This window comes from Cotesia glomerata, linkage group LG2 (genome assembly GCF_020080835.1).
Source record: "Cotesia glomerata isolate CgM1 linkage group LG2, MPM_Cglom_v2.3, whole genome shotgun sequence".
In the NCBI taxonomy this organism is placed as follows: domain Eukaryota; kingdom Metazoa; phylum Arthropoda; class Insecta; order Hymenoptera; family Braconidae; genus Cotesia; species Cotesia glomerata.
Window position 1 is genome coordinate 1,137,027 of NC_058159.1, and position 21,796 is coordinate 1,158,822.

Genomic DNA, 21,796 nt, shown 5'->3' on the forward strand with positions numbered 1-21,796 from the left:
ATTGTCCGATGATTTATATTTATAGATAGTGGATGAATAAAAATCAGTATAAATTCCTCATTTGTCACACGACTATTGACTCCTATTATCTTACATAATTGATCACCGCAAGGTGTTCGTGCCGTTCGATAAATACGTACAATATTTAATATATATTTAAATATGCACCGAGAATTAACTAGTTTATTGCAGAATTTGATCTATTCACACGGTTATTGTAATAAACACTTGGTCATTACTCCTTTGTAAATAACAATAATAATAGTTGGTAAAAATGAAATAGTATTTAGTTATATGAATTAAATATATACTATTGAAATAGATTTTTAAATCGTGAAGGTATGCCCAAGGTAGTAGTTGCTTTCACAAATCTGTAGTGGTTTATTGTATTTATATTTATATTACATACCGCGTTTAACTTTCAAGGTGCTATATTTATATATACATATAGATAAATGCATAATGGTACTTGGCATTACGTCTACTCATGTTTAGCACCTACGCGGTGTGCATTAAAAATAATAAACCAAAATTAATAATTCATTGAGAAAAATTTTCTTCTATTTTTTAATCTGAGAAATAAAATTTATTTTTAAAAAATAATTTGCAATTTTTTAATAATAAATTTATTTGTTAAAAATTTTATTTTTTAATTTAGAAAAATTTTTTATTTTTTTAGCTAAGATACTAAAATTTGCAACAAATTAAATTTTTATTAAAAAATTGCTCATTTTTTTCAAAAGAATTTTTTTTGTTTGATCTAATTAAATTTAAACTATGAAGAAAAAATTTTTTTTAAAAATAGCATTGATTAAAAATTAAAAAAAAATTGATTAGTAATTAAAATAAATCGAATTCAACGATACCAAGGACTACGAGGTGATTTTCTATTAAAATTCATTTTTTTTATGTTTAATTTATTAATTTTCTTGAATTAGATTTCCGATAAGATAAATCACCTTCTGTACATTTGTAATATACTGTAAGAAGATTGCAAAGCAATGAAAAGAAGGTACAACAGCTTACATCAGGGTTGCGAGAGTCACGATTTTAAATCGGTAAACGAATTGAAACTGAAGATTCACGAGTTGATCGGACTCTGATGCATCCTGCTAGCCTGTTAAAACTTTAGACTCTTAAATAAGTCTGTTGTACTGAATGTTAATAAAATACGAAACAGAAGATATAAATAAACGGAGAATAGAATTAAACGTTAACATAAGACTAGGCTGGCTAAGTAAGAGGCTGTCGTGAAGATATAATAGAAAATTTAATAAAAAATATGGAAATATAAAAATATAAATTACTGAGGAATTATTTTTTTATCATTGACACGAATATCGAGAGTTTGAGAGCTAAGATTGATTGATATTGAACTGAATTTAATATTATATTGAGATTGTGTATTTTGTGTCTTAAATTAAGTTTGAGTACATCTATCTTCTATCTTCTAAACTATTGATATTTTTAAAGATATAAGCTCATCCCGATGTTACACTTATCAAGACCTTTCATTTAAGTACCCACATCATTTTTTCATATATTTTATATATTTATATATGTGATATATATTTAAATATGAAAAATATATCAATATAGCATGTGGGTACTCAAATAAAAGCTCTTGATGAGTGTAACATCGGAAAGAGCTTATATCTTTAAAATATATATTACATAATTAAGAAATGACCTTGTATCTTGTGAACTATTGACATTTTTAAAGATATAAGCTCATACTGGCATTACACTCATCGAGACCTTTTATTTGAGTACCCACATCAATTTTTCATATATTTTATATATTTATATATATTAGATATATGTATATATGAAAAATATATCAAAAATACATGTGGGTACTCAAATGAAAGCTCTTGATGAGTGTAACATCGGACTGAGCTTATATCTTTAAAATATATATTACATAATTAAGAAATGACCTTGTATCTTGTGAACTATTGACATTTTTAAAGATATAAGCTCATACTGGCATTACACCCATCGAGACCTTTCGTTTGAGTACCCACATCAATTTTTCATATATTTTATATATTTATATATATTACACATATGTATATATCAAAAATGCATGTGAGTACTCAGATGAAAGCTCTTGATGAGTGTAACATCGGAATGAGTTTATATCTTTAAAATATATATTACATAATTAAGAAATGACCTTGTATCTTGTGAACTATTGACATTTTTAAAGATATAAGCTCATACTGGCATTACACTCATCGAGACCTTTTATTTGAGTACCCACATCAATTTTTCATATATTTTATATATTTATATATATTAGATATATGTATATATCAAAAGTATATCAAAATACATGTGGGTACTCAAATGAAAGCTCTTGATGAGTGTAAAATCGGAATGAGCTTATATCTTTAAAATATATATTACATAATTAAGAAATGACCTTGTATCTTTGTGAACTATTGACATTTTTAAAGATATAAGCTCATACTGGCATTACACTGATCGAGACCTTTTATTTGAGTACCCACATCAATTTTTCATATATTTTATATATTTATATATATTAGATATATGTATATATGAAAAATATATCAAAAATACATGTGGGTACTCAAATGAAAGCTCTTGATGAGTGTAACATCGGACTGAGCTTATATCTTTAAAATATATATTACATAATTAAGAAATGACCTTGTATCTTGTGAACTATTGACATTTTTAAAGATATAAGCTCATACTGGCATTACACTCATCGAGACCTTTTATTTGAGTACCCACATCAATTTTTCATATATTTTATATATTTATATATATTAGATATATGTATATATGAAAAATATATCAAAAATACATGTGGGTACTCAAATGAAAGCTCTTGATGAGTGTAACATCGGACTGAGCTTATATCTTTAAAATATATATTACATAATTAAGAAATGACCTTGTATCTTGTGAACTATTGACATTTTTAAAGATATAAGCTCATACTGGCATTACACTGATCGAGACCTTTTATTTGAGTACCCACATCAATTTTTCATATATTTTATATATTTATATATATATATATTAGATATATGTATATATAAAAAATATATCAAAAATACATGTGGGTACTCAAATGAAAGCTCTTGATGAGTGAAACATCGGGATGAGCTTATATCTTTAAAAAAGCAAATATTTAAGAAAGTACAGTGCAATTTAACAAAATTCATTATTTAATAAAGCAAAATTTTATTTATTTATAGTTCACAAGTCACGGCAGTCACAGAGAGTGACTGCAAAGTTGCTAGCAAAGTATTAAGACAAGGGATGCAATTTTTATCACGTGTAACAGATCAACGGACCAATGTAAGAGAAATCGAAGTTTCGTAAGATTCATTCACCTAAGTGTAGTTATAGATATGTAAAGATAAATTTTTTTTTGGATGTGATGAATTCAAATTTTTAAGAACAAAAATCATCATTTTTATTTAAAATTTCTATTACTTGGTTGTCACATTAAAAGGCTAAGAAAATTTTTATTTTTTGGGGAAAGTTTCGACGGATGATAAATGGGTTCATCGATGTGACATTTATATGAATTTATGTTTAACTTAATCTTATAAAATATTGTATTAATGAAAAGATATGCCTGTAATATAGATATGCATTATTAAGAGATTCTATGGAATTAGATAGAGCTTAGAGTGATTGAACTTGAAGGCATTGGAAAGGTCTCCGTTTATGTTGGTAGTTAGATAAAATTAATTTCAAAGCATAAAAAAAGCCGATTTTTTTGAGCCACCTTGATGAGATTTTTTTTTTTTTAAATATTTGTAATAACGAATTCTTTGTTAATTTTTTACGAAAAAAAAAAATGAATTATATAACGCACTAAATAAATTTAATTTGATACAATTAAATGTAAAAGAAGAAAAAGAAACTATTTTTATAATTTAATATAATTATGGTGGAGATTTACGAAAAATACTACAATTCTTACCGGAAATCTTATTTCACGTAAAATTATAACAGTGCGCAGACACAAATGTATTTATTTAACAAATAAATATACAAGTAAAATACTTTAATTGGATGAACAATTATCTTCTTAACCGGACTCTTTCTTACAAGACGGTAACTATTCGCTTGAGGCTGGAATCGTAATTTAGATCATGGCCCGTAGCTAATTTACTACACTTACCGTTTATTATATGGTCATTCGTTGCTGATTTTACGCGGAAGTTAAAAAACTTTAACAATATTTCCCTGTTGTTAAGTACTTCAGTATTCAGCTTTTTGAACAATAAAAAATAGTAAAAATAAATTTTACGAATCAATTATTCACAGTTATTAATTACGTGCCAGTGGAATAATTTCTAACGTTACAATAATTATTAATGTTCCGACAATTACTCATACTCTCGACTGCTTTGTTTAGCGCTAACTTACTAATTTTTAAATAAAATATTTTTATTATTGAAAACGTTCAAATTTATGTTCGATAATAAGATTTATTAACTATAAATATTTTAATGTCTCAGGTATTGAATATTATAATTTAATTATAGTTTGAGTTTTTTTAATGTTGTGTCGGATAATTAAAATTTTGTAATTAATTTTTTTAAGCAAAATATTTCTAAAAAAAAATTCTGTGTTATAAATAGTACAAAATAAATTATAATCTATATTATTGAGAGAAATTTTGTGGCGAGAATAGTCAATTTATGATAATAAGTATTTAGGCTGCATTAAAAAATTCTCTATCTTTAGATACATTAATAAGAAATGACCTTGTATCTAGAGAACTATTGACATTTTTAAAGATATAAGCTCATCCCGATGTTACACTCATCGAGACCTTTCATTTAAATACCCACATGCATTTTTCATATATTTTATATATTTATATATATTATATAAATGTACATATGAAAAATATATCAAAAATACATGTGGGTACTCAAATGAAAGCTCTTGATGAGCTTAACATCAGGATGAGCTTACATCTTAAAAAATGTCAATAATTAAGAAATTTCCTTGTATCTTGTAAATTATTGACATTTTTAAAGATATGACTTCACCCCGACATTACACTCATCGAGACCTTTCATTTAAGTACCCACATCAATTTTCCATATATTTTATATATTTATATATTTCACAAATACCATATATATAAAATATATAAAAAATGCCATGTGGGTACTTAAATGAAAGGAATAGATGAGTGTAACATCGAAATGAATTTATATCTTAAAAAATGTCAATAATTAAGAAATTACCTTGTATCTTGTCAACCAATGACATTTTTAAAGATATAATTTACCTTGTATCTTGTAAATTATTGACATTTTTAAAGATATAAGCTAACCCCGACATTATACTCATCAAGACCTTTCATTTGAGTACCCACATCAATTTTCATATATTTATATATATTATATATATGTATATATGAAAAATATATCAAAAATGCATGTGAGTACTCAAATGAAAGCTCTTGATGAGCTTAACATCAGGATGAGCTTACATCTTAAAAAATGTCAATAATCAAGAAATTACCTTGTATCTTGTAAATTATTGACATTTTTAAAGATATAAACTCACTCCGACATTATACTCATCAAGACCTTTCATTTGAGTACCCACATCAATTTTTCATATATTTAATGTTTTTCATATATTTATATATTTCACAAATACCATATATATAAAATATATAAAAAATGCCATGTGGGTACTTAAATAAAAGGTCTCGATGAGTGTAACATCGAAATTAATTTATATCTTAACAAATGTCAATAATTAAGAAATTACCTTGTATCTTGTCAACTAATGACATTTTTAAAGATATAAGCTCACCCCGACATTATACTCATCAAGACCTTTCATTTGAGTACCCACATCAATTTTCATATATTTATATAAATTATATATATGTATATATGAAAAATATATGAAAAATGCATGTGGGTACTCAAATGAAAGCTCTTGATAAGTATAACATCAGGATGAGCTTATAGCTTTAAAAGCATTAATATTTAAAAAATCACAGAGCAATTTAACAAAAGTCATTATTTAACAAAGCAAAATTTTATTTATTTATAGTTCACAAATAACGGCAGTCACAGAGTGACTGCAAGGTTGCTAGTATTACTTTATGCAAGCGAGAAATTAACAAATAATTTCTTTTTAATTCACGGTCATGACTTTCACTAAATAAAAGAACAAAAGACCGCGGATAAGATGAAAATTATACAACGGCAATGACATTTTACATGCACATAAAATATACATTTGTTTGACTCGTAAAAAATTATCATGCTTTGATATGAAACTCATTAAATTAACTACCGAATAAATGGTGTGAAAAAATGACAATAGTAATTACAGTTACTATACTATTTACGTCTATACTTATTAATTAATAAAAAAGTTGTTTTCATTGTCTTTATCACTAATAACAAATTGTCTCAATTATCTATCAACCACAAATTTGTTCCCAGCGCGATAATAAGCAATTAACCGAATCGTTAATTAAAAAAAATTTTTTTAATTAAAGATTACCGAGTAAAAAAATCATAACTGTTTATACACTTGAAAAAAAAATAATTTAGTTAATTAAAAATAAAAACAATTAACAAAATGTCAATGACCTGGTAAAAATAAGCTAAAATAAAAAATGACATTCAATTTTAATGAGGTAAAAAATAATCATCATCAGTTTAATTGAACAGACTTTCTCTATCTGTCTACGTAGTTTCATTCAACTTTCCATAGCGCTTCCTTACATTGACCTTTACTCATTCGACCTCTTATAAATAAAGTAAATAAACAATTTAATGTTATTTTTAATATTTATTAACAATTATCAGTTAATAATTTTTATAAATTCATTTATAAACAAATTTACCTTAATTCATTAACGTCACGTTAATTAGCAGCGCGTGTTGTCAATTATCTTTATAAGATATTATTAACATTCATTATACAAAATAATATTACTCTCTTTATATTATTTGTGTCACTTATTATTTTTTTGTCAATTGTAAAAACAGTTTTATATGGTGTTTCATTTTCCTTTGAGGCCCATCATTATCCTATTGATTTTTTAATAGTAAGGCCTTCGTGGATTATTCTAGAAACATTTAAATAATCTCATGAATTGTTTTATTACCATTATTGTTATTATTAACATTAATAATAAGGTGTCTAGAGCCTTGGAAATTTTTTTTCACTTTTAAGATCTACTGAAATATGATTTCACATTTTTTAGATTAGAAAATTTTTATATTATAATATGGTATTATAACTGTTAAGATCTCTTACGATTGACAGCAGGTAGCTGAAGGCGGTTGTCAATATCCGTACTTGTAATTTATTAAATCAAAGTGGATATAACGATATGTAATGAACTTATGTCTATTAAATTATAATCTATATGATTATGAGAATAAGAAAAAATTTGTTTCTAAGATATTCATATGATAAATTGGTTTTTTTAGTGAAATTTAGTGTCTTTGTAAAGGTCTTGATTTGAATTTGTATCTTTTCAAGGTTTCATTTCATTCTCAATTTATTATGATGAGTATTTAGGCAGCATTCGAAAATGCTCTATCTCTAGATACATAGAAATGACCTTGCATCTTATGAACTATTGACATTTTTAAAGATATAAGCTCATCCCGATGTTACACTCATCGAGACCTTTCATTTGAGTACCCACATCAATTTTTCATATATTTTATATATTTATATATATGTATATATGAAAAATATATCAAAAATGCATGTGGGTACTCAAATGAAAGCTCTTGATGAATGTAACATCAGGGTGAGCTTATATCTTAAAAAATGTCAATAACTAAAAACTGACCTCATATCTTGTGTACTATTGACAATTTTAAAGATATGAGCTCATCCCGATGTTATACTCATCAAGAGCTTTCATTTGAGTACCCATATCAATTTTTCATATATTTTATATGTTTTTATATATATATTTTATATATGTTTTATTATATATATATATATATATATATATATATATATATATATATATATATATATATATATATATATATATATATATATTTTAAATATATTTATATATTTTACAAATACTATATATATATAAAAAATGCCATGTGGGTACTTAAATGAAAGGTCTCAATGAGTGTAACATCGAAATGAGTTTATATCTTTAAAAATATCAATAATTAAAAAATCACCTTGTATCTTGTGAACTATTAACATTTTTAAAGATATAAACTCATCTTGATGTTACACTCATCAAGAGCTTTCATTCGAGTACCCACATGCATTTTTGATATATTTTTTATATATTCATATATATAAATATATAAAATATATGAAAAATTGATGTGGGTACTCAAATGAAAGCTTTTGATAAGTGTAACATCAAGATGAGCTTATATCTTCAAAAATGTCAATATTTAAGAAAGTACAGTGCAATTTAACAAAATTCATTATTTAATAATCCAAAATTTTAATTTTTTATAGTTCACAAGTCACAGCATTCACCAAGTGACTGCAAGCTTTCTAGTATAATTTTAAAGACATAAATCTCTTATTATGATAATTTACTTGATTAGAATTTTGTAATTCAAGTGTGTGTATATAAAACAGAAAAATTTGAAATTTATTTTTCCCAGAATAAAATTTTGATATTTCTACAGAAATTGAAGTTAATAAAAATAAATGTGCACAAGAATATTTATTTATTTTTTATTTTTTTCCAATAATTTTATTTACTCAGCAAATTGAATAAAAAAGTAATGCCATGTTATGACTTTTAAAAAAAGAAACTTTTTTCTTTATTATTCAATTCGTTGAATCAATAAAAAAGCTGGAATGAAAAATCAAATTTATGAAACCGCAGCAATTTTTTATCAAATCAAGACTCGTAAGCTATATCATTGCCTAGATAAATATTCAAAGCCACTAAATTTTCTGACATTTGAGAGTTTCTAGACACCTTGATTAATTAATGGTTCTATAAACGAATAAATGAGAACAGTTACCAAAGGATTCGGCCTGAATCGATAAGCAAGCATCATTCGTTTTCTATATGCATCAAACTCATCGTCATCTCGTGAAATGTTATCCGGTCTGTCAGAACCTAAGCCAGAACTATCCAATCTACTAGTTGCCCTAATTAAACATTTTAATTGATATTATCAATAATAAATACCAATAATAAATATCAATAATAAATTTGTAAATAAAAACTCACTTATTTACAGGATCAATACGACCGCTACCTTCGCTACCAAGTCCTTGACCTTCAGTCCAACCAAGTTTCTGTAGCATTTGAAAACCTGCAAACAATTCATCATCAAGATTAATTGAATTAATTTAAATAATTAAATATTATTTAAAATAAATTAAAAATTTTTATTAGATAAAAAATCAATCTTGTAAAAATTTAAATGAACTATGTAATTTTTAGTTATAATTGTCTGAAATTAATTACTGACCTATATTATCTTCTTTCAATTTAAACTCCTTGTAATCACTAAGATCGGGTTCTTTGCCCTGCTTGACGGCGTTGTACTGCTCCATGAATTTTTTAAGCTCGTCTGGTGGCAAAAAATCACCGATGTGATGTTTACCCTCCGACTGAGCTGTTAATTCCTCAGCCCACATTTGCGTGGCTTCCATCTCAGCTGATCTTAATTTATGTTCCCACGTACCACCCTCTGTTTCTTCATCACTGTCGTATTCATATTTATGCTTTCCTTGCGACTCTAAACGCTTCACTTCTTCGCGTTTTTTCATCAAGTTTTGATACAGTAAATTTATCTGTAAAAAAATATCAATTGTAAAATTTTCAAAAATTATTTTTAAACGTGTTTATTTTATAAAAAATTTTTTTTTTTAATGGAATACTGTCTTAATTCATGTACAAAATTACATGCTTGTAAATTAAAATAAAATTAATTTAAAAAAATTAGTTCAAAAAAATTAATTAAAATCAACTCATTTCAAAAAATTAATTAAAAAAAATTAATTTAAAAGAATTAATTTGAAAAAAATCAGTTAAGAAGAATTAATTTCAAAAAATTAATTAAAAAGAATTCATTTCAAAAAATTAATTTAAAAAAATTAATTTAAAAAGAATTAATTTAAAAAAATTAATTAAAAAGAATTCATTTCAAAAAATTAATTTAAAAAAATTAATTTAAAAAGAATTAATTTAAAAAAATTAATTTAAAAAGAATTAATTTAAAAAAATTAATTAAAAAGAATTAATTTGAAAAAAAGTTAATTAAAAAGAATTAATTTCAAAAAATTAATTAAAAAGAATTAATTAAAAAAAAATAATTAAAAAGAATTGATTTAAAAAAATTAATTTTAAAAAATTAATTTTAAAAAAATAATTTTAAAAAATTAATTAGAAAAAATTAATTTTAAAAAATTAATTTTAAAAAAATAATTTTAAAAAATTAATTAGAAAAAATTAATTTTAAAAAATTAATTTCAAAAATTAATTCAAAAGAATTAATTTTAAAAATTTAATTAAAAAGAATTAATATCAAAAAATTAATTTTGAAAAATTAACTAAAAAATTAATTCAAAAAAATTTTAATAAAATTTCTAATCTAGAAATAAAAATATTTAATAAACAAGAACATTAAAAAATAAATTAAAAACCTTATAATGATCTTCAGCTTTCTTCCACTGCTCTTCAGTTAAATCATAAGTACCAAAAGTTTGTCGCGCATAGACAACCAACGCTGGATCATTGCGACTAATTTTTGTCAGCATAGGATTTTTACTTTTGGGATTTTGAGTCTTTGGTGATAATAGAGCCGATCCTTGACCTAGTGGTCCTGACAATCCAATACCAGGTCGTTGATTTAATGGATTAACATTACTCGCTTGGTTATTTACAGTAGGTATCTCTACTTTGTTATCGGGTTCACTCCAACGACTGCGTCTTTTACGTCGGCGTTCTTCTTTACTTTCATCCTTAATATTATTATCTGAAATTAATTTTTTTTTTTTTATTGAATTGTAAAACATACTCATTTTACTTGACATAAAAGAGTAAACATTGACTCACCACTTTGTAAGATATGTTTAGTGGATACTTTGTCAACATCATCATTGTCACTAAGGGCATCTTCAGGACAGTAAGGCTCAGCACCGCTTCCACTACCGGCGCCTGAAGCTCCGCTTGCCCCTTTATCAGCTTTCTCAGCACGGTACTTGGCCACCAATCCTCTGTACTGCAGGTACGCTGTACTTTGCTTTTGGTGCAGAAACCTTGATTAAAACAATACTTAAAACGCTGTCAAGTAAGACTTACGCCTAACGATATGCTGTTAATTATTTTCGACAAATTTAATCACGTTAATTAATTAATAATAAATTATTAAGTATTCATTTACAAAAAGGTTAATTTTTAATTTTAATAAAATAATAAAAATGGCAATACACAACTGGATTGTGAGTAATTAAAATCAAAAAAATACTTTCAAATGCTAGAATGTTAATTTTAAAATAAATAAATCAATGCTAAATTTATCTATTTAGATAAACATCAATATAAATTTTTAAAAATTAGTTACTGTAATAATAATTATAAATTTATATTTACATAACTATAATTAATGGCTCGATTTACTAAGCAAGCGATTAAAAATATTTCTCCTATAATTAATCTTTAAAAAATATTTCTTATTTACTTTCAAACTATATAATTTAGGTATATATTTAATAATAATAACATTTAATATTTTAGCAATCCACAAGCTTTAAGAAACAACATTCTCATAACAGCAATTATTAAATAAAATGAATAATTTATCAAATATTGATTGTTAAATTATTTCATTATAAAAATGTCTATAACTATTGAGTTGAAGCATAGAAAAATTGAAAAATATTATTTTATTTTTAATTAAAATTTTACTTTATTAACTAATGACTTTTGTTAAATTGCACTGTACTTTTTTAACCATTGACATTTTTAAAGATGTAAGCTCATCCTGATGTTACACTCATCGAGAGCTTTCATTTGAGTACTCACATGCATTTTTCATATATTTTTCATATATACATATATATAATATATATAAATATATAAAATATATGAAAAATTGATGTAGGTGCTTAAATGAAAGGTCTCGATGAGTGTAACATCGGGATGAGCTTATATCTTCAAAAAATGTCAATAGTTAACCAAATACAAGGTCATTTCTTAATTATTGATATTTTTAAAGATGTAAGCTCATCCTGATGTTACACTCATCGAGAGCTTTCATTTGAGTACTCACATGCATTTTTCATATATTTTTCATATATACATATATATAATATATATAAATATATAAAATATATGAAAAATTGATGTGGGTGCTTAAATGAAAGGTCTCGATGAGTGTAACATCGGGATGAGCTTATATCTTCAAAAATGTCAATAGTTCACCAAATACAAGGTCATTTCTTAATTATTGACATTTTTAAAGATGTAAGCTCATCCTGATGTTACACTCATCGACAGCTTTCATTTGAGTACCCACATGCATTTTTCATATATTTTTCATATATACATATATATAATATATATAAATATATAAAATATATGAAAAATTGATGTGGGTACTCAAATGAAAGGTCTTGATGAGTGTAACATCGGGACGAGCTTATATCTTTAAAAATGTCAATAGTTCACGAGATACAAGGTCATTTCAAGGCCACTAAATTTTGCTTATTCCCTTAATATAGATAATTTTTAAAGAATATATTGATCAGCCATAAATAAAAAAATTTTGTTCCTTTCACTAAATTAATTTACTAGATTATTTTTTTTCTATTAGATACTTCACTTAGGTCATAAGTTCTATACAGGGATCAATTAATTATGACTTATGATAGTGATAGACCTCCAATTCAGTTGATGAAGTCTGAAATTAATAAAGACTGTTCCAATAAAGCGGTAATTTAATAAAGTACAAGAAAATCAACTTAAGAACAAAATTATTGGCCTTAATATATTATCTCTTTATTTAAAAAATAAAAATTAATTATAAATAGAATAAAGACAGTATATTATAAAACAAATTATTTAGACTTTACTAGAAGAAATAACCTTATCATTTATCAGTAATTTAAAAATTTTCTTGTAATTTGAATTAAAAAAATGATCTTATTTTTATTAAAAAAAAAAAAAAAAAAAAAAAATGAAAATTTATTGACAATTTTTCTATGCTTTCCAATAAAATAAAATAATACTGTGGTGAGTATTAACAGTAATTAACTGTTAATGGTGAGGAATAAAGTTCTTACTTGACTTATCATACCATAAAGAGAAGAATGTCTAAATTATTACATGTGTATTATATTAGTCTAAGCAATTGAAAGTGACAATATTAAATGTTAATAAAAGCTAACATGACAATCTATAAAATCCTACAATTTTGTTAATACCACAAATTCTCTTGGATTATATAACGAGACAACTGACTAAAGAATGAGTTTAAAACCATTAGAACAATGGTTCAAATTTAAATAGTAATTAATTACACACAGACAGGCGTGAAGCGTAAGACTAAAAATAGTAATAAAAAATCGGAGACACTAAACAAGTGTAAAATACTCAGCGAGCATAAGACAGCGTTAGAATGAATATAAATATCAATAGAAATAAATAATGCAATAATTCATCAGTGAGGACAGTAGTTACCATAATTTAGGATCTTGCAAATTCTTCTCTCTGACTTCTTGCTCAATTGCGTCACCGCAGTCTGCAACAATTCGTGCCAATTGTTCAGCTTCCTGACAACCTACTGTAATAATAATTGTTAATTGTAATTTATAACTATTGTAATAATAGTAAGTAGTAAAATAAGTGTTAACTATTATATTATACGCTAGTGCTAAGTACGGAGTAATATGAAAAAAAATTAAAAACAATTTTTTTATGATTGAAGTCTTACATTTCATGATTTTTTATCATTCATATAAACTTATATGAAAAATATAATTGATATTAAATATTGTATTATTTCGTACGCTACTTGATATTATTATTGTAAATTTTGAATTTATGGTGTGATATTTTTATTATTATATCAGTTAATTCTATGATGTCCAGCAATAAATTTAATTAATTTTTTTTTTCATTCAAATTTTTACGTCTATTTCTACACTGTATGTAATTTTTTATTTATATAATTAATTAGTTCATAATTAAAGCTTTTAGCCTTAGCAAAAATAGTGTCTCAATTTCATTATCAGAATACTTGTGATAAAAATTCAGAAAATAGAAATCGAAATTGAAAATTTTAGAATAAACAAATATACGATCGGAATTATTAATATTAAATTTCAAGAGTTATTATTGTATATTTTTTTTTTGTATTTTATTTGAAGTGTATGTACTTTTATATCTTAAGGAAAAGCTTGCAGTAATTATAGATATATAATAAATTATAAAAAGGTATAAATTCAGATCAAGACAACTCTTGAAAGCTAAATTTATGATAAGTTGAACTTTGATTTAAAATATTTTCTAAACCATTCTGTTTAGCGAAAAATCATAAAATACCTTTTTTTTTTTAGATATATTTTCTCTATGATGTTTATATTATCGCTGCATTTTTTATAACTTTTAGACCTTAATTTTAAGTATTTTTTCTCGAAAATATTTATAGTGAAGTATTTTCTATTCAGAATTTTTTATCGAATTTTTTATCAAAGGCGTGTAATTTTTTTTTTTTAACAAGACAAGTTTTTAAAAATCTTAAAATTTTGAGTAACTGTGTTTTGAAATTGGGCAGCCGAGGGCGTCAGAAGGAGCAAAAAAAAATATTTCTTAAATTACTCTTACAGAAAATCGAAAACTGTAATCTAAATATTAAAATTAAGAAGTCATATTTAAGCTTCAAATCTGACCAAAAATTTAAAGCTTATTTGCGAGGAAAAAAAATTATTTTTAATGAATTTTTATCATAATTGAAATCAATTATCCCTGACAATATTAATTACCCATCCTTTATTAAAAAAAAATAGATTTAAAATGATTCAACCTAAGCAAAATGTATACCTATATATTTGTCAAGTTGAATTTAATTGCTTTAAGCCATTTCGAATCGTTTTAAATCTTTTTAACTTCCCGCTAAGAAAATTGAAAATTTTCAAAAATCGGGAAGTTATTGTTTTTTTTAATAAGGGATAATCTTCAAAATTAATATACATGAAAGTCTTGAAGTTAGTCAAAAGTCGAAACTCGCAAAAATATGGGCCATGATTCTTTATTGGTTAAAATTAGGGCGCGCGCGTAGCGCGCTATTTGAATTCTAGTATTTAAAAAAATAAATAAAAAAAAAATTAATTTGGAACTTACCAAAATGATCTGAAGACAGCGGCGGCTGTACAGGAGGCGGAATTTGTACATTAACACCAGGCCTTTGGACATTAACAGGCAATTGGATTTGATTTTGAATGGGATAAGTAGTCGGTAGGAGATGAACCGCAGTCGAGTGATTATTCCCAGTAATTATCGAAGGTGGTGGAACATTAGGCGGAGGTACATTAACATTCGGTGGTGGTACTGAATTAATATTAGAGTTGTGAACCGGCGGTGGCGTGGTCATTATCAGCGGAGGAATAACTTGCGACGGAGGTACACTGGGAACGGGGTTGGGATTCATCTGTATGATATTAGGCGGCATTCTGGACATAGGGGGCAGCAAAGTAGGCCTTGGGGCTTGATTCTGGGGCTGTAAATTGGTGATCGGAATACTGCACTGTGGCGGAATGTGTCCGGCAGATTTGCTCGGGATCGAGGCCAGAGGATTTGTCGGACCCTGCGGCTGGGAAGGTGGAGGCTGGTTCAGCTGGTTCAGCTGCATGCTAGGCGGAGGTACTTTGGTATTTATCTGCGGCGGAGGTGGAGGCCTTATCATGTGCGGAGGCGGCACTGATATTCGAGAAGGCGGCGGCGGGACTGAGATCGGAAGACTTGGCTCTAGACTAACCGGAGGGATATTGTGAATATGAGAAGGCGGCGGGACGTTTCGCAAGTTAGGAGGTGGGACGTTGATCTGTTGGATCCGCGGAGGGATCAGCGGCGGAATGGAAGAAGGGGACCGTGGATTAGGCTGGTGATAACGCTCGAGGACCGGCGATCTGTGTCGCGGCGGCGACGGACTCGACGAACTACTGCGGCGTCCTCTCTCGGATCTCTGGTTCCAGCGAGACTCGTTTCTTCGCCGGTCTCGGCGGTCATACTCTCGGTTCTTATCCCCGTTCCATCGCCGCTCGTAGTTCCTCTCACGGTCCTCTTTTTTAACAGCCACCGGGGGCGGCGATTCTTCAGTTCTAGGCGAAGTCTTGTTTGATATTTTCTTAAATTGGTCGAGAAAACTCCCGTCATTAGCGAATAAATTGACCGTAGCCGCGGCTGGCGGCTTCTCTTCTTCTTTCCTATAAATAATTTTACCAGCTCTCTTACTGACCTCCATTTTAGCAGTGATATAGCCTATTTTGTTTTATATACGTTTTATGTATTATATCTGTCTAGCTGAGGAGTTGTAAATTAAAATCTTAATATATATAGCTTATGATTATGATTTTATGACACTAGCAACATCTTCTGTGACACAACCTGATGTTATACAAGTTTTATTTATATGACGGCGTGTTTATGCCTTAATGCTAGTTTATTTATGGTATTTAAATTCTATAAAGACTAATTTAATATTCGTATTTTAGTTATAACATACCAGGTTTAATTTATTATTCATATCAAGCAAAAAATTTCATTTGTATTTATTTTTAATAAAAATATTTAAATTTGTTATAAAAATAAAATAAAAATAATTATTTTATGAAATTTGATCATACTCCCTGTTTAAAATTTCCAATAGGATCCCATCAAAAGCGACAAAAGCCACTTAGAAACCCATAAATTTTATTGGTTTTTAAGTGGCTTTTGTCGCTTTTGATGGGATCTTATGGGAGTTTTTTAACAGGGCTTTCGGTCCCTATTTAAAAATGTATTCAATTTAATAAATAAATAAAATTTTGTTTTATTAAATAATGAATTGTTGTTAAATTGCACTGGACTTTCTTAACTATTGATATTTTTTAAAATATAAGCTCGTCCTGATGTTACACTCATCAAGAGCTTTCATTTGAGTACCCACATGCATTTTTGATATATTTTTCATATATTTATATATATATAATATATATTTTAAAGATATAAACTCATCTTGATGTTATATTCATCAAGAGCTTTCATTTGAGTACCCACATGCATTTTTTATATATTTTTCATATATACATATATAAAATATATATGAATATATAAAATATATGAAAAATTGATGTGGGTACTTAAATGAAAGGTCTTGATGAGTGTAACATCGGGATGAGCTTATATCTTTAAAAATGTCAATAGTTCACGAGATACAAGGTAATTTCTTAATTACGTATCTAGAAATGCCAAATTTAACCATAAAACCCATTTTATCATATTAATACACTGGCCACAAAATTTTGCTTATTCTCCTTAATAATATAGATTATATTATTGAATCACACATATGAAACTTGGTTTCACTTGTCAGTTCTTTGTAAGATCTAAAATTAAAATAATTTTTAATGACACTGCAAGTAATATGAAGATAAAATTTTCATTGTAAAAATAATCTGTAAGATAATTTTATTTTTTCTAACCTCATCATATCATGAGACAAAAAGCACCAGACATCTGACTTTATTAATTTATATAAATATATTCAATATGATAACTCGATTATTACAGCGACAATATTTAAATTGATTATCATTCATATTTTTTTTTATTGATTATAATTATTTTAAATAAAAAACGCGCCGATTTTTCATAAAATTTTTAAAACTTCAACTCTGACCTTTTAAAGAATGTTTATAAAATTTTAATGACAGATTTAAAAGAAAAAATTGAATTTTTATAAAATAAAAATTTTGTTTTAATAATTAGTAATAAGTATAATATCTTATTAAAATTTTTAATACCTAGATTCGACTTAAAATATATTTTATAAAAATATTTATAGTTTATAAAAAAAAATTGAGCCCAAATATTAAAAATTAGCATTCACGATCATTAATTCACGTCATTAAAAAAAAAAAAATATCAACTACATTAAACATAACTGATCGAATCTGAGCACCTAAAGAACCTCCTCGGAAGCCAGAAGATCCGGAGGTCTCCTATCCGGTAATAATCTCTCTGAAAGCTAACCTAATTCATCTAGCAAACTCACACGTGATCCTTAGATAAGTAATCTCTGAAAAATATAAGCCAGCCCATTAAATTAAATTTAGATTGTAAAATATGAGAAAGTACTAACTCTCAGCTAGACAGAGGTGATAAATAGCAATAATTAATAAAAATAACTTACTTGGCTGCAGCAGTGACTTTGTTAACGGGAGCAGAGGGAGGCGAAGTGCTGGGGCTTGTTTTTTTGACCTCAACAGCGGCTTTGGCCTTCATTTCTTCCATCTTAGCCTGGATCTCCAGCTTCTTCTGCTGGATTATTTGCTCCTGCTTGGACATCTGGGCGAACCTCTCGTTGCGTGAAGTCTTTGACACGAACGGGTCTGAACCTTTGACACCGCGGTACGCCATGTTTTGTTATTTACACTTTTATCTTGCTGAAAAATAAATAAAATACTTTATTATTTACTCATCCATTAATTATCAGTTTGTTGATTTTCAAATTAGCAGACACCTGACAATTTTATGAAAATTAATTTTTTTAACAAATTAATTGTGGCAAAAAAAATTGACGTAGAAATTTTATGAAAATTAATTCAGCAGATATTTAATAATTTTTTTAACAAATAAATTATAGCAAAAAAAAAGTAGAAAAAAAATTCACATGTAGAAATTTTAAAAAATAAAAAATGCAATTTTTTTTAAATAATTTTCTGGAAAAAATTTATTTGTTAAAAAATTTTTTTTAAAATTGTGACAGCTAAATTTAATGTCATAAATTTTAAAAAATAAAAAATACAATTTTTTAAAAATAATTTTTTTTGAAAAAATTAAAGTAGCAGATATTTAATAATTTTTAGAATTTTTTTAAGAAATAAAAGTGTAAAAAAAAATATAAAAAAGAATTGTAGAAAATAAAAAATGCAATTTTTTAAAAGTAAGTTTTTGGAAGAAATTTTTTTTTTAAATAAAAATAAAAAATTGTGAAGTGATTGCTAACATTAATTATAATACTTAAATTAGCCGACATTTTTAATTTTTTGATTTTTTTTAAATAGTTAAATTAGAACAAAAAATATTTTTTAAAATTTCACTTACAAGTTTTTAAAGTTTTTTATAAATGAAAATTTTTTTTTATTTTTTAGTGATCATTTTTTTAATGAAAAAATATTTTTAGAATTTTTTTTTATTGAAGAAATTACAAAAAAATTATAAAAAAAAATTCATTTGTAAAAAATTAAAAAAACTACATTTTATAAATGAAAAAAAAAAACAAAAACAAATTAAAAATGTCAGCTAACTTTAGTATTATTAATTTTCATACTTTAATGTCATAAAAATTCATTTGTTGAAAAAAAAAGTCAAAAAAAGGTTAAGTGACTGCTAACTTTAATGTCATGACAATTTTTAGTGTTATTAAAAAAAAAATTACTCCAAAGCTAAAAAATAATTTTTTTAAAAATAATTTAATTATTACTTATTAAAAAAAAATTTTTAAAATTGTCAAATTTATTTAAAATAAAAGTTAACAAAATCTAGACCGCCTGTCACGGGAGCAGTCCACCGAGTGACACCATTTTCACTGTCCAACTGTCTCACTTTTATTTTAAACAAACCAAATACTCAGCTCTGAACTCTTATTTAATTTAATAAATACATACAAGTATAAATATAAATATATATGTGTTATGTTACATGAACACAGTATGTACTTAGACTTAGCACTTGACACGGAATAAAAAAATAGACACTGGCTAAATGTGATGTATGACTACCAGCAACTACTAGGCTGAGGCCGAAAACCGACGACTGAGGCGAGCATGAGTATTAGAGAGTAAGTTTCACCCTTCTCGCCGAATTTAATCCGATTTGATTGATATAAATATTGTTGACTATAACTACCACGACGATCACGGTGCTGTTGTTTCAGTTTCAGTTGCGCCAATACAAGTAAACTTTAGATTAATTTACTTATATATAAAGATAAAGATGAAGATGAGTGTCACTGACAACATCGGCACTGCGACGGTCACGGCGCTTTATGCTGCTGGCTGCTGCAGTATCAACATGCTAGCACCCGAAAACCAAAACGACAATATTAATATATACTGGTTGTAATGCTTTTGTAACCCAACGATGTTGTAAGAAGTGCGCACGCGCGACAGCTGGCGACGTAAAGTACGTAAAGAGTTTCTGCGCAAGCGCGCGACATTTAAAATTAAGAAATTAAAACTGCATGTACCTATTTATACTTATAGTTAAGTTACTAGTGTTGCCGGAAAAATTTTTAATGAAAAACGCCGATAAGCAGCGTTGGAATAGCCCAAAAATAGTCCAATCAGGAAGAAAGTACATACTTTCATGCTATTAAAAAATTTCAAATTTTATTTTGTAAAAAGTTGTATAAGACTTATTGAGATTGTTTTATAAATTACTAAAATGCGGTGAAAATATTCATTATGGTATTAATAATTATTAATAATAACTAGCCACCTTGCAGTCACTATGTGACTGCTGTGACTTGTGAACTATAAATTAATAAAATTTTGCTTTATTAAATAATGACTTTTGTTAAATTGCACTGTACTTTTTTAAATATTGAGATTTATTAAGATATAAGCTCATTCCGATGTTACTTTCATCAAGAGCTTTCATTTGAGTACCCACATGCATTTTTGAAAGATTTTTCATATATTCATATATATAATATATATTTTAAAGATATAAGCTCATCCCGATGTTACACTCATCAAGAGCTTTCATTTGAGTACCCACATGCATTTTTGATATATTTATCATATATAAATATATATAATATATATAAATATATGAAATATATGAAAAAATTATGTGGGTACTTAAATGAAAGCTCTTAATGAGTATAACATCGGAATGAGCTTATATCTTTAAAAATATCAATAGTTCACAAGATACAAGGTCATTTCTTAATTATGTAATATATATTTTAAAGATATAAGCTCATCCCAATGTTACACTCATCAAGACCTTTTATTTGAGTACCCACATCAATTTTTCATATATTTTATATATTTATATATTTCACAAATACCATATATATAAAATATATAAAAAATGCCATGTAGGTACTCAAATGAAAGCTCTTGATAAGTGTAACATCCAGATGAGCTTATATCTTTAAAAATGTCAATAGTTTACAAGATACAATGTAATTTCTTAATTATTGGCATTTTTTAAGATATAAAATCATTTCGATGTTACACTCATCGAGACCTTTCATTTAAGTACCCACATGGCATTTTTTATATATATATATATATATATATATATATATATATATATATATATATATATATATATATATATATATATATATATGGTATTTGTAAAATATATAAATATAATAAATATATGAAAAACTGATGTGGGTACTCAGATGAAAGGTCTCGATGAGTGTAACACCGGGATGAGCTTATATCATCAAAAATGTCAATAGTTCTCAAGATAAAAGGTCTCGAGGGTTTTGAGCTCTTACATAGTAGGAAGTTTCATAGCGAAGCGCTATATTGCTGGCTTAATATTGTTTCATGTTCTCAAATAACA

The 21,796-nt window shown here is 26.2% G+C and overlaps 1 protein-coding gene across 5 annotated transcripts; it reads right to left on the reverse strand.

The window, feature by feature from the left end:
* Nucleotides 1–7,015: 7,015 nt before the first annotated feature.
* On the reverse strand, nucleotides 7,016–20,307 carry LOC123258413 (serine/arginine repetitive matrix protein 1). 5 transcript variants are annotated; one of them, XM_044718404.1, is made up of 10 exons: nucleotides 20,117–20,307; nucleotides 18,399–18,651; nucleotides 15,350–16,431; nucleotides 13,688–13,790; nucleotides 11,063–11,265; nucleotides 10,651–10,982; nucleotides 9,474–9,798; nucleotides 9,230–9,314; nucleotides 9,018–9,147; nucleotides 7,016–7,111 (listed from the first exon to the last, which is right to left on the reverse strand). In XM_044718404.1, the coding sequence occupies exons 2-10, from the start codon at nucleotides 18,623–18,625 to the stop codon at nucleotides 7,085–7,087; spliced, it is 2,514 nt and encodes an 837-aa protein (XP_044574339.1). In that variant the 5' UTR covers nucleotides 18,626–18,651; nucleotides 20,117–20,307; the 3' UTR covers nucleotides 7,016–7,084. The 5 variants fall into 5 exon arrangements, with proteins under 5 accessions (XP_044574339.1, XP_044574336.1, XP_044574337.1 ...); XM_044718401.1 differs by having other exon boundaries at nucleotides 19,927–20,307; XM_044718402.1 differs by having other exon boundaries at nucleotides 19,910–20,307.
* Nucleotides 20,308–21,796: the final 1,489 nt, after the last annotated feature.

Coding starts and splice junctions, on each gene's coding strand:
- LOC123258413 (XM_044718404.1), bottom strand. CDS start 18,625: ATGGCGTACCGCGGTGTCAAAGGTTCAGACCCGTTCGTGTCAAAGACT. Junction 13,791..15,349: donor GCTGTCTTCAGATCATTTTG/GTAAGTTCCAAA, acceptor TTATTATTACAG/TAGGTTGTCAGGAAGCTGAA. Junction 9,315..9,473: donor ATTGAAAGAAGATAATATAG/GTCAGTAATTAA, acceptor AATTGTTTGCAG/GTTTTCAAATGCTACAGAAA.